Here is a 14,210-nt window from a genome sequence, read left to right as displayed (position 1 = left end):
ACACCACATCTAGAAGAACACCAGTTACAGAAAAGGTAACTGTCTTTTCTCCCTTGAGTGATTGCTCAGGTCCATTCCACATTAGGTGACTCCCAAGCAGTACCATTGGAGGCGGGTAGGAGTTCACGGACATGTAGATAGCAACACAGCTCTGCCGAACCCAGCATGGCCTCTGGCCTGCTGAATGATGGCACAATGCGCTGTGAGCATGTGAACAGAGGACCACACTGCGATGTTACAGATGTCCTGGAGAGGGATGTGCAGCAGGAAGGCCGCCAAGGACACTTGAGCTGTAGTCGAGTGGGGTCTGACAATTGGTGGTGGTGAGACCCCGCCCGGTCATAACAGGTCCTTATGCAAGAGTTAGTTGGAAATCCTCTGTGAGGACACCAGAAGGCCCTTCATCCTATCCACTGTAGTGATAAAGAGCTGAGTTGATTTATGGAAAGGCTTGGTGCGTTCTAGGTAAAAAGCTGTTGTAGGAGCAGCATGTATGCTCTGTATGATTATGCTATGTATAACCTGTATGCTCAAAAGGTCTGTTACACTTTCCCCCTCCACTTCCCCCCCCCATTTTGTCTCCTCTCCCTCTTTGAATACCTGTGAAGTGGCTTTCCCCCTCCACCTCCCTCCTGGAATACTTGTGGGATGAATGGGTTGGTTGAACAGCTGGAAGATCAGAAGAACTCCCAGGTAGACAAGGTGTCTGGGATTCTAATTAGGCAGCGCTCACACACCCTATGCATGGACACTTCCCGAGGTGAAGTGTGACCAACCAGACCTGGCCTAAGTCATCTGTAGTTGCAGGCCATGAGGAGCAGGTCCTTAAAAGGGGAAGGGGCCATGTGCTCAGGAGTGCACTCACAAGCGTGTATCTCCCGTGAAGGCCCTTTGCCCAGACTGCCTGGCCAGTGGTTGACCACGTTGCATTCTATCGTGCCTCGGGAAGACTTACCTTCATCGCACCATCCATTGCTGCGCTGTGGGACACTTACCTTGAAGAATCCTGACATCTCCAGTGCTTTGCCTGTCCTGCGAGTGTGAGTGTGACACCCCCCCCGCCTTCTTTTCAGCTTAGCTATCAGTATAATAAACGCGCGGCTTTCTGCCAAACTTTCTGGGTCATTAGTCCTCCCTATGCTTACTAGCTGGCTCAATTTTGGGTAACAAAAGCCAAGGCCCTTCAGATGTCCAGCATGTGAAGACACCGCTCTTTGCTGGTGTTGTGCAGTTTGGGACAGAACACTGGGAGGAAGATGTCCTGGTTCATATGGAAGGTAGATACCACCTTCGGCATGAAGGCTGAGTGGGGCCACAGCTGAACCTTGTCTTTGTAGAAGACAGTGTACAGCATTCTGAGGTCAGGGCTTTAATCTCAGAGACTAGTCTCGCAGATGTCACCGCCACCAGGAAAGCGACCTTACATGACAGGTGGGAAAGGGATCAGGAGCCCAGCGGCTCAAAGAGCGGGCCCGTGAGCCTAGAGAGGACCAAGTTAAGATCCCACTGCAGAACAGGGGTCCCTACCCATGGGAAGTCTCGAGACCTCTCAAGAATCTGACTGTCATGTCATAAGAAAACACCATCTGGCCCTGGATCGGCAGGTGAAAAGCAGAGATGGCCGCGAGATGCACTCTAATGGAAAAAAGTGTGCCAGGCCCTGGTTCCTCAAATGAAGCAGGTAGTCCAAGACAGAGACTGTATGGAAGAACATGAGGGAGAGATGCCTTGCTTGGATGCCCAGTGGGAAAACGTCCACTTGGCCAGGTAAATCAGTCTGGTTGAGGGCTTCCTACTCCCCAGGAGAACCTGTTGGACCTCCTCCAAACAGAGTTCAGCTACGCAGCATCCATGCCGAGGGGTTGCTGGGAGGATCTTCCCAAATATGGTGATCCCTATCTTGGAGACCAATGACAGCAGGCTGGTGACTTCGGTCCCTTGATCAGTCCCAGGATCTGTACCAAGCTCTTAGTGATGTGAGGGATTGGTCTTGGTGCTCCTGTGGGGGGGCGAGGGGGAAGCCTCAGTGAGTCTGTGCCAGGCTACCAACGAAATATGCCTCGAATCCCGCTGTCAGTGCCCAAGGTCCAGGGACTAAAGAGGGCTCCACTGAGCCTGCCTCTTTAGCTCTGAGGTACGACGGCTTCGGGTGGGCAAGCAGTGGCGGGATGTCCCATGTGATGGGGAACGGTGCTGCTGAGGTCCCAAGGTGGGTTTACCCTGAGACTGGGGTACCGCTGGAGCTGGTGTGGACAGCATTAGAAGCGTCAGGATCTCCTGATCTGCCTGTAGGGCTTTGGGCATCGATGGCACCTGAAGCTGACGGAGGCCTGTACTGCTATCCAGACTCACAGGCAAGGTATGGGATGGGCTGCACCACTCGACTTGAACTGGGGCCTGACTTCCTGAAGGGGGCGCTGAGTTGCCCAGCGCAGGTCTTGGCTTGCCCCGAGGCCTTTCCTTTCTCTTTCACTGTCTTCTTCTGCTTCTTGGCCGGAGCTCTGGAGGGGGTTTGGTGCCGGCTCATGGACGGTGCTGGCAGGCACTGTGCACCGACACCGCAGTGCTCGGTGCCGCCTCGGACCATTATTCCCATGCCACACTGAGTGCCGACTCCCCCAGGAGTGTTTGCAGGCAGTTGTCCTGCTTCTTTTTTGACCTGGGTTTGAAGAACTTACGAAGACGACACTTGTCGCTTATGTGCCCTTTGGCCAAGCACCTTAGGCAGCTACTATGTGGATCGCTGATTGGCGAAGGCCATTTGCAACTATTGCAGGGCTTAAAGTCTAGGGACCGGGGCATGCCCCATCCCAAGGCTGAGTCCTGTTTGGGACTAATGAAAACTACTACTAAGGGTAACTAATTCAACTATATACAACTATATTACAGGTTTTATAATGTAAAAGAATGGAGAACAAAACACTGCCAGCCGAAGCAGCAGACATTCCAGCACCATCCCTGGTGGCAAGAAGGAACTGAGGGTTGGGGAAGCCAGTGGCGCCCCTTATACCGTGCCATATGGGCGCCACTCCAGAGGATGCCAGAGCCGGACCCCTATAGATCCTGCTGCGGGAAAAACTTCCGGCACTGGTGCATGTGGCGAGCACACACCCCTAATATGGAATGGACATGAGCAAGAACTTGAAGCAGCAGTGCTTTACTTTTTAAGCTACACAGAGAGAAAGGGTCGGCTAGGAAATGCCTTTGGTGGGTAGATAAATACACATACATGTTTCCCACAGACTGTAAAAGGCTGTTAAGTATTTTTCATACTTCTAAAGTCCACATTTCAAAAGACTTTAAAGCAATGTAGACAGTAACATACATAACATGACAGAACAAGGGAAAAAGATTCATTTTGCCACATGGTTTTCTGTTTTGTTTTTGGTCTACATACACACTTATGCTCCTGAAACATGAAAGCAATACCCCTGGTAATATACTATTTTGAAGTAAACTGTGTGCTGAAGGTATGAAAGCACACACGTGTGAAGTGTAATATGCATTTGTTTTAATGCATGCATTTCACTATACCAAAGACGTTAACTTTAGTTCAGGAATCTTAATTGTCAGAATTGTACTGACTGCTACATCCACATTACACAATGGGCAGATAGGGGAGCAGTGGCCTGCTCCCATATGCACATACCCACACTCCACAGACTAGCTAGCTAGGGATCTATTTACCACAATATGTGAATTTCAAGTGTTTGAGTTGAGACAATATGGGGGGTTGGACAAATCTATGCACCTGGACATCCATAGAGACTGCAGTGCAGATATACCACATATGGCAAGTATTATATTTGGGCTTGCAAGGATTACATTTTTAAAATCAGTAAATGTCAATTTCACCATACACACAACCCGACGAAAAAAATATTTTCCTCAAAAAATTTTTACAGATCGACAATTAAGAAAAATGCTGCTTGAGAACTTTTTAAGAGTAAAAATCTAGTGATGTATACTTCTGAATTAGGCTTGTTCCAAATGGACTAGCAAATGAATAAAAGTAGGTATGATTTGTTGATTTAAGGACATTCACTTTGTATATTTTGACATGGGATGTTGACAATTTCAAAAATTTAAAAGCTTTATAAACCATTAAAACAGAATGTCAACCTTTAGTGTCATTAACTGTCTGCCCCTCCATAATTTCCTGCAACTGTGAAAATTAAAAATTGATAAAAAGCAAACAAAAAACCCCAACTTAAAAGTAGATATCCACTGAAATTATAAAAAATAAAAATTTAATTTTGCCAAGCCTAGTTACATTTAGTAATCCAAATCCCAGTTTTGGAAAGCAAAATTATATACTTAACTTGTTCTATGATTTTGGGATAGTGATACGACTTATCTGTATTATGGAAATATGAATAAAGACACTCACATCTTCAAGATGCAAGGGGTGGGGGGGGAGGCTTGTGCATGAAGTTACTTTGAGTTCCTCCATTGGAAGACACTAAAGAAACACCAAGTCTTTAATCTGCAGTACGGAATCATGACTACATTTTTTTTTCCAGTTTAAGTTAACTATCCAGAGCTGACTTACAGAGAAGTGTTGTAATAATTCATCTTTCTCCTCTTCTACGAAGCCACCGACGGTTAGAGCTTTGGGGCGGTGATCTACCACCATATGATTCAATGTGCCCCTTCCTCTCCCACCACGACCTCGTCCTCTTCCTCTGCCCGGAGCAGATATCACCTTTCCTCGACCTACAGGCAAGATACCTAAACGGGCAGCCTGTTAAAAAGAAAGGCACATAGTGGGCAAAGCTATCTTCAGCTTTCAGGGGAGTTGAAAGCTTCATGTAACAGACATGAAGCACTGGGGCAGCACTCCTTACAAACTCACTTCAACCTGTAGTTGACTGAGCTTTTTCCTCAACTCTGTTGTATCTTCTCCAGAAGACAATCTTTTATGAAAGTCCAGTTCTGCATCTAAAAGCTCTTTTTGTGCCTTTAAAAAAAAAAATAAAAAAAGGGGGTATTAGTACTTATCCTCTTAACACCTTATTCCATTTTGTTTAGCCACAAACTTTAGAAGAATCCCTCAGTATCCATATTCCTCTCTAAGCCCAGTGTTCATGCCCAGTAGAAGAAAATGTTCAACCCTGAAGAGAAGACATTGGCATTGTATGTATTTCAACACAGGAATTCAAAACTGGTAAAGTTCCTTTGGAAAAGCAAACTATGATTTCAGTGATCTCTTCTCAGTTGATCATTGAACTATATGGATCAAGAGTAACTTTCAAAAAGCTATTTTCTATTGGAGTTGATGCATTTGCCCATGCTTATACTTATCAGTAGGTATTTTGTTATAAAGATCACAGTGAAGCAATTTTTGATGTTTTCACAGGTATGAAAGGATTTTATTTTATACTAAACACTGCAGGAGGACAATTTTACTCCTTGTGGGAGTGCCAGTTAGTAGTCATTTATATTCCCCACTAATCTATCTTGGCATTTAAATGCTAGTAGAACTTGCTTTGTCCTTGCACCTAAGGCTTTTGCTTATACCTTTCCAATATGGAAAGTTCAAACAATTCTTAGCAATTAAAAACAGTATCCCTAATGCTTTTAAAATATCTGTATTACTGTAAACATTGTGTTACAAGTTACTGAATTAGAAAAGTAATCAATACCTAACTGTCTCATTCATGCAGTACAAACCAGCATGTACTGGGTAACGTGACATAGTTCACATTCAGGACCCAAAGAACAGGATTGGCAAGAAAAACTAATGATTAAATTAGTCAGTTTGATTTCTTCTCAGAACTAGTGTGATACATTTTACTTCAGAAAGCTGACATTCAAGCAATGTCTGTAATCAACTTAAGGTCTGAGATATGCTCAGATTACTATAACAACTAGGTATACCAGTTCCCTGTGTACCAGTGTCCTAAAGTGTATTAGCTTTCCGCTTTATTCTATCCCCATGCTTCATTGTCCACTCTGAAAGATGAGGTGAGAAAGTAAACCTGAAGACAGCTATTACCCACTTGCTAAAAATCATAGTAATGATTTATTTCAAAAGTATGTATGTATGCACGTACGCACACACCTCTGTCTTGGACTTCAGTTTTGACGGTGTGGAGGCTACAGATGAAGTTTTCAATTCATCCTTTAATTGAGAGATTTTTCCTGTTAGTTCTTTCAAGGTCTTCATTATTTCTGCCCTCTCCTCTGGTTTCGTGGCCTTATTTTTCTCCAGCTTAGATATCAACATCTATGTATGTTAAAAAAAGGACAACTGAGCAAGAAGATACAATTTAGACAGCAACCAAATGGAATAAATTTAGTGCCCACTGGAATCAGAACGCAACAGCTAGAATACATTCCAGACTTACCTTTTGGCATTCTATTTGTTTTTCTAACATCTCCTGCTTCTTTTTTCTCATATCTTGTTGAAGCTTCATTGCCTCCTAAGTGAGAAGGACATATTTTCAGTTATTGGGCATATACAAGTTTCTATGATTAGGAAGAACCAGATTAAACCAGAACTAGAACCACTTTTTCTTGGCTGAGATCTAGAGTAACATCCATTTAGTACTAGATTTGTCCTGCAGTGACACACAATGCTACACTGGATGGGGGATGGATTCAGTAAGTCTTTCATTGATAAGTTTCTGATTATCCCATATATAGCCAAGAAAGGTCAATAGCAGCAGCTTTTCTAACACTCCTCCTGCCAACTGCTCAGCTGTTATACTTTTTCTTTAAGCTCTAATGAAGATTAAAAGTGTGTGTGCTGCACAAACATAAAGAGCCTCTGATCCTCATTTACTGTATCACAGTAACACCTAAATGCCCCAAGCTAATGCTGCAACATGCACACAAAAAAAAGGGATAGCACAGACCACTTAAATGAAAACAGGTGTCTCTCCCAATTCCCCTTGATCTTTTTACAAACAACTTTCTCGGTCAAGTAGGGTAATTTAAGTGCCTGAGAACTTTAGAGATAGAGGAAACAATCTCTGATACAGAACACATCAGCCTTACAACAAGAGCATTTCCAGTAAAGACAAAAGAGATAATACACTTAACACCATATGCTCTCTTTACTGCAAGGGGGAACAACTACTGAAAGCCATTTGGCCCACCTAGAAGAGGAAAGTGGCCAAAAGGGCTGCTCCTGACCCTGCTTAGCCACACTGCCTCTCCGCAAGATATCCAGACAGCCCACAGGCTGTACTTAAAAAAAAGAAAAAGTGGGATCACTGTAAGAGTCAGCTTGCCCCAGAACTGCTCACTGCTCTATAGGAAAAGTTGGAGTTAAAGCTAAGTGATGGGGTGTCAGGCTTGGAGGCCCCCTGCTGGAGGCCTCACAGTCCTACCACAACCTATCCAAAAAAAAAAAAAAGAATAGTAGAGGAGAGTCCTCCAAGCTACCTAGAGAGGCTGCAAGGATCAGCCAACCAGGGCCCAGCAGACTCCTATAAAAGGAGCTACAGAGCCAGAGTGAGTTCAGTCTGCTGGCAGGGTCTGGGGGAGCCAGGAAAGTGCTCCTGGCTGGCTGCAGGAGGTGCAAGGGCCAAAGTGAGCAGTTACTGGCAGGGACTCGGGGAACAGGAAAAGTGCTCCTGGCTGGCTGCTCGGACATGAGTAAGATAAGGGCCAGAGGAAAACACAGTAGTTAAAGTGACATGGCACGTGGCTGCTACTTAGAGGGTCCTTGGGTTGGGACCTGGAGTAGTGGGCGAGCCTGGGTCACCCCCAAACAGCCACTGGGCAAGTGGTTAAGCCCTAAGCTGAAAGAAGCCCAGGGAAGGGCTGCATCTAGAACAATGTTACCATCACCAGAAGGGGGGCTAAACTGAGACTGATTCTGCTGGAGAGCTGGAGTCAGTGAACCGAGTTCAAGAAAAGTGGCTGAGTTGGAGAGCTGGGGTCACTGCGGACTCAAGGGAAGGCAAAAGTCACCAGGGAGGAAGCCCCAGTGGCACTGCTCCACTCCAGAGCAGGAATCTTTGCCCCAGTTGAGGGTACCATGATGGGCCCTGTTGGATGGGCTAAGGACTGAGCCAGAGAAGGTTGAGGGCTTTGAGATAGGCTCTGTAAAACTGTACACCCCAGAAGGTGTGCGCGCGCGGGTTTTCGCGTACACACTGTGCGTGACTTGGCCAGAGAGCTGAGTCACTGGAGACCCGCCTGACAAGCACAGTGCCTGACAGTGGGCACTGTGAGTAGAGAACATGAGAAAAAACTGCAGGCACACTGCAGGGGGCACGCGGACATAAGAGGTCATTTCTTTACAAGGATCTTGACTTTTAGAATATCCATCAAACAAAGTATATACAAGTACCTGTTTCTTTTTAAGGGCCTCTTGAACATCATGGGATTTAGATCCTGTGCCAGATTTCACAGAGGTCTTTAAGTTTGGGGAATTATACACCATTTTTGTATGGCTTGTAGAAGTAGAAAATGTCTGAAATAATAGAACACTAAAATGAACGAGGTTATTATGCCGGAACATAGTTATAAGCACGTGAACAAGCTTTAAGAGTAATGCACCCAGTTTACAACCAAGATAACATGCTTTCTTTTTAGACATTCGGTATTTAGGTGACGCATGACAATTTAATATACAGAGACAAGGTGGGTGAGGTAATATCTTTTATTGGACAAGCTCAAAAACTTGTCTCTTACCAACACAAGTTGGTCCAATAAAAGATACTACTTCACCCACCTTGCCTCTAATATCCTGGGAGCAACAAACTACAACTACACTGCAAACTTAATATACACGCATGCATACAGGAATCAACAGCATAATTCTTCCCAGAAGAGTAACACCTGAATGCTTGTCAAAGGCAAAAGACAAAAAAAAACCTCTCCCTTCCCTCATCCAAAGTTCTTATTTGGAGAATAATACAGGGAAAGATAAGAGCCAGAGAAGCCATAACAAGGTGATGCTGCCAGTTACACAAACCACAGCAGGATCAAATTTTTCTCTGCTAACCACTATGGAGACTAAGTGTATTACTTCTGCATTATATACAGGTTAGCATTCCCATGCCAACAATATTATGCCTTCTGCTCAGAATTTTAGAAACATGATTCCCATTAAAAGAACAATAGTTGTTCAGCCTAAACCTTGCACGATTCTTCCTCTCCCACTACAAGCATATCCTTTTGTTACCAGGGCTGTTTTGCACCACAGCATCAGTGCAACTCAATCCGCATTACCCTGAACTGTATGAAGATTGCTATAGAACCATATAAAAAAGTACCTACCCATGCAGATCAGTGCACATGAAATTTACAGGAATAAGAAGTGAAATCTTGTCACTAGAGATCTGACTGACTATACTGAGGGATCAGATTTGTTAGCTAAGCAATATCTTTTGACTATTTATTTTTCTAATCATACCTATATTTTAAACCAAGATTCAAGAATTATTTTCCACAGACATTACTCCAATTTTGCAGATAGGATATTGGAGCTACAGAGATTAAATGACTGGCTGGAGGTCACACAGAACGTTAATGGAACAACCACAAATAGAACCCACAAGTCCTATTTAGTCATCCTCTCATCTAACCAATAGTGAAAGTATTAAATTTTGAGATTCACAGGCATAATCTTTGTCAAACATACCTGAGAATCCTCTGCAGTAGCGCTGGACTGATTTAACAAATGTGCTGCATCTGTCTGGTTTCCACCTGCTGCTCCAAGGCGACGTTTAACTGAAACCTTATTAAGGACATAGGCACCCGATGCCAGTGGTTTAGTTATCACCTGCGTACGAGTACATATAAAAAGGAAAGATTATATAGTTGCATTTTTAAAGCACTATCCACTTTGAAGCATCACTGATCTTCAATGCTCTGACCAGTCTGACAAAGCAGCCACATTTTGCATGAAGGCAGTATACCTTTGACACATTGCTATGTACCGTTGCAGCTGGAGGTTGGGCAGTCAGCGTTTGTTGTTGAAGATGAAGCTGGTGATGCAGAGATTGTGGTGGTTGCTGCTGGTGATGGTGCAGGTGTTGCTGCAGCAGGGGTGGTTGCTGCTCATTTTCCCTATGCCACAGCACCCTTATAAATCGATTGTTTAAAACTGCCTCTGTGCTGGAAATGGCCTTTCTGGCCTCATCGTTAGTTAAATATTGAATTAGGGCAGCTTCAGGATCATTCTTGAAAGCAACCTAAAACAGAAGTTCAGCATATATAAACAATTGTCACTGATCCATATTTCACAGGAAACAGCACCTGAAACGTCACAAACATTTGTCAAATACAGTTTTACACCAGAAAGGAGGGAGTTGTATTTTTCAAGTATCGATTACACAAAGATGACACTGATCAAGTCAAAGTCAAATGTCCTCTCACGTACTTTACGCAGCAAAGACGATAGTGTATTTTACTACATACATAAAACCTACCATTGTGCTATCTGCTATCATCACTATTAAATATTCACTATGAAGTGAAACAGGAACAACCATTGCTGCTCCTATCACAGCTGCACTCTGCAACCCCAGTTCTTCCTTTTAAGCTCCTGTGGAAGGGCAGAGTTTGAATCCATACAAGACTAAATATCCACTGTATTAGGCATTTGGGTTACAGAAGCAAGGAGAATTCTGCCCAAAAGGCCAAACAAAGTCACTACAATGCAAGCCACAAAGGTTTACTCCATTTTTAGGAGAAATGCCTCCTAATTCCATGTGATACATTTGAGGGAAAAAAATGTTTTATTCAATGACAATATCAAAGACCAATTTTATTTTTCAGTATGAAAAAGATAATTACATTTTTTAAATACACTATTTTTTGGAGGAAGGTAGATTACTACCAATAGAGCAAGTCATTCTTAATAGAGATAGCTAGATATTTTTGGACTAAAAGTGTCTTTTCTCATATCAAACTCAAAACGTAGGTAGATTTTCATAGGTCCTACTTTTTATTCAGTTTTCCTATCAAAGGCCTAAAGGAAGCCAGGCTACTCTCCCAGCCAAACAGTGGGAAACAGCTGAATAAGATTTTAGCCATACAACTATAAATATTTTGTTTATATAGTGTTCTTCATTCCAGATAATCCCAAGCACCATCACCTGAATTGCAGTCACTTCTGTGGTGGAAAATGGCAGTAAATTGATATGCAGAGACTTTTGGTGAAAGATGCATGGATAAAGCCCTGACCTTATAAGAAATACTATGGGATCTTCAATTCCCATACAAAAAACAGGAAGGATTTTTGTTTACCAGGTCTCTTCCAAAAATCAAGTGTAGGGTGCTCAGTGAATGTTGGGCTTTCAGACCCCATGCTTAACCCCCTTGCTTCACCCCCAGCTTTGGGAGTTTAAAATGCGTCTGTGCAACTAGAAGGTACTGTAATATTTTTAACAGAGTCGAGACAGTAATGCAGAGTGGACCAGGCACAAGAGGCTTCTGATTTAGTCCTTTACCTATCCTGATTTCCCAAATGATACAGTATGTTTTTTTTGACAAACTTATTGGAGAGACACATCAGAAAAAAATAATCTTGATTTTACCTGAATGTTAACAATAGTTCCAAATTTGCTGAAGTGTTCATTGAGTTGTGTAATATTATTCAACTCAGGTGGGATTTTTCGAACTTCCAGCTTGGTGTTAGTATACTGATTCTTTTTCAGAAATCCTGGTTTATTCTGGTTATTGGCTTGCCTAGAAAAAGCAAGAGTGAGATAACATTTATGGGAAACATATTGCATACTAACTACTTAATAGCCTACTGTTCATTACTTAGGTTTATCTTTCTATAAGAAGGGTAGATGACAACCTCAAGATTTAATGAGACTGTAGTATATGTAGCATTTAACATCTGTATTCTCAAATGGCAGGAGCCTGTTCACTCGGCCCCCGAGTCTTTTGAGAGCCTCTGGCTCAGACAATTATATTCAGAACACTGAAAGAAATCCATTTTACATTACTGATTAGTCAGCTGCATTTAGATAATCTCATCGTCCCTTATGGCTTTATACTCTGACTTGTTAGTTCTTACTTTCCCATCCAGGGTTTCTTTACAGATGGCCCTTCCATGCTACTTGGAGGTCTTTTCCTGTTGTCTGGCTCAAGCACCACTCTGGTTACATTGCTGCTGTTATTTGCAATGGAAATGGGAGTTTCAGTCTGGATGATAATGTTGGCCGCTGGAGGAAAAAGCAGCATATTATTTAAAGTGCTCTAACAGAGACATCCCCAAAATTAGAATTTAAAGTTTAAAAAGCAGGTTTTTGTTTAAAGAAAAGCACAGGGTATACATACTACAGATGGGTATGTTCAGCTGTTAATACTAAAAATCAAAGGTTTTGACAAGCTGCTCAATCTTGTTTATGGAATTACTTCAGGGAATGGAAGTAAGTAGCTTAACAATAAGATAAGTAGTGGAGGGTAAGAATCTCTCTTAAAAATGACTTTGGACAAGCACCATATTAAAATTAGAGAAAAACCCTCAAATTAAACTTCACACTTTAACTTCCGAAGTAAGCATCAACCTATTTAACTCACTTAAAGTATGGTGCTTCAGTCTATATTTGTGGATATCTGTTCAGACCACAATTCACATTGTTTAGCATGACTTGATTTCTTGGGCTGAAGATCAAGACAGAGGTAAGAGGCTGCAGAAGTGCTGGGGAACTGCAGATCAGAACTGGATGCAATTAAGAGAACTAGGGAAGTTAGGAATATTTGCTTACTGCTTGCTTGCATCCTGCTTAGATGCGGCTATTGCCATTAGTCTCTCTCTTCCCACATGCCAAATATTCATTCCCCCGAAAAGAAGCTTGTGGAACTGTACATCATTTTATATGGTTTGTACAAGTACCGGAGACTTCGGTAACACCTAGTTACGCTGGTGAGAATGAAGGGCACAGGATGCACAGATTTTTTCATTTTAAATATATAAAAACAACTTCCAAAGTAAGTAGCCTTGGAAAATTTGAATAGAAGGGATTGAAACAAATTTGCCTGTAATGTTCTGGATTTTCCCCATTACTGAAATGCATTCTCAGAGAGCAGTCTCTTAGAGCTTGTGACGTGTTTATGGCATCACAATCCTATGCTATGGAAATGGCATATCAGATTCCACAACAATACTTTACTACTAGATTCCCTGCCCTACCCTCCTCCACCTCCGGGAGCTTCTTTAATGCTGTTCTGGGCCTCAGTTTTTTTGTTTTTGTTTTTTAAAAAAAGCCTTACATGTGTTATGTGCAAGCTGAAGTTTTTTACCCATGAGAATTAACCCTTCATTTAGACTACTCCATCTCAACTGAATAAATGCAATAGTTCCACATGCAAAGACATAAGATTTCCATGTATGATAGTCTGTTTAAATTAAGATACCTTGTTTAAAATAAGCCAGATCCTCCTGTGGCTAAGACCTGCCACAGCAGCTCCTTTGCCACCACCCTCACTTCAGCTGACACAGGGAGTATATGGAGAGAAGATGGTGTGGACGGACATTCTTGTGCCCCGTTGCCAGAATGAACCTTTGTTACATTAAAGCAGCGTTCAGGCTGCTTATGTTATAATGGGTACGAGTTCAGGATTAGGTAGCTTAAAGCTTTTTGCACTAAGAGCTTGTGTGCATTTGAAAATTAGAGGGAAAGTGATTTGTATTATGCACTAGTCTGCACGCTAGCAAATCAGTTTTAAGTAATAAGTCGGGTTTTTTAAAAAACTTTTAGATGATCAAGTTAGCATTCAAAATTATCTTCTACTTTAATAAGAACTTTGACATTTAAAGTGTGTGAAAGTTATGCCCGAACATTAGTTCAAAGGCTCTATTAGTTTCAGCCTGGAACAAAGAAAAACCAAGTGATGACAGACTCAACTCTGCTCGTAAGAACAGTTAGAGCAGTGTCAAGATACTTTTCTTACCTCTTGGATTTGTATCCATCTCCCCAGATGTTAGGCCAATCAGATTTGGACGCTGTGTCTGTGTTCTAGTAAAGAACTGTCGGTATTGAGATCTACCAGCACTGGTAATACTAGGTGCTTCTGGGTTATAACCATCTGGCTCATACGTATCTATCAAGAGACAGAAAAAAAAATAGGAGGGATTTCTAAATAATACCAAAATTCCAGGTTAGTTGCCTTGAGGAAGATGGATTTGAATGTAACACGTCTGATGTACTACACTGAGCACATAGCCCTTGTCTCAAGGAAAAGAGACTGCAAAATAGCATTCAGCTATATCACCCTGAAGGTCATCTCCCTAC

The 14,210-nt window shown here is 42.6% G+C and overlaps 1 protein-coding gene across 2 annotated transcripts in view; it reads right to left on the bottom strand.

Moving 5' to 3' along the window:
• The window catches only part of RBM27 (RNA binding motif protein 27), a 39,443-nt gene that overhangs the window by 8,347 nt on the left and 16,886 nt on the right, over nucleotides 1-14,210 (bottom strand). The window contains exons 9-18 of one of the 2 annotated variants that reach the window (XM_073355730.2): nucleotides 13,870-14,019; nucleotides 11,990-12,137; nucleotides 11,502-11,652; nucleotides 9,879-10,154; nucleotides 9,602-9,742; nucleotides 8,306-8,428; nucleotides 6,351-6,425; nucleotides 6,065-6,229; nucleotides 4,856-4,960; nucleotides 4,553-4,744 (exon numbers count right to left, since the gene is read on the bottom strand). In XM_073355730.2, coding sequence (XP_073211831.1) covers nucleotides 4,553-4,744; nucleotides 4,856-4,960; nucleotides 6,065-6,229; nucleotides 6,351-6,425; nucleotides 8,306-8,428; nucleotides 9,602-9,742; nucleotides 9,879-10,154; nucleotides 11,502-11,652; nucleotides 11,990-12,137; nucleotides 13,870-14,019 — 1,526 coding nt within the window. The remainder of the gene's footprint in view (nucleotides 1-4,552; nucleotides 4,745-4,855; nucleotides 4,961-6,064; nucleotides 6,230-6,350; nucleotides 6,426-8,305; nucleotides 8,429-9,601; nucleotides 9,743-9,878; nucleotides 10,155-11,501; nucleotides 11,653-11,989; nucleotides 12,138-13,869; nucleotides 14,020-14,210) is intronic. The other variant, XM_073355731.2, reaches the window with a different exon arrangement.

Source organism: Lepidochelys kempii, chromosome 8 (assembly GCF_965140285.1).
Source record: "Lepidochelys kempii isolate rLepKem1 chromosome 8, rLepKem1.hap1, whole genome shotgun sequence".
In the NCBI taxonomy this organism is placed as follows: Eukaryota; Metazoa; Chordata; order Testudines; family Cheloniidae; genus Lepidochelys; species Lepidochelys kempii.
Note: the sequence above shows the minus strand (reverse complement) of the source record. Positions and strands in the feature narration are given on the sequence as shown.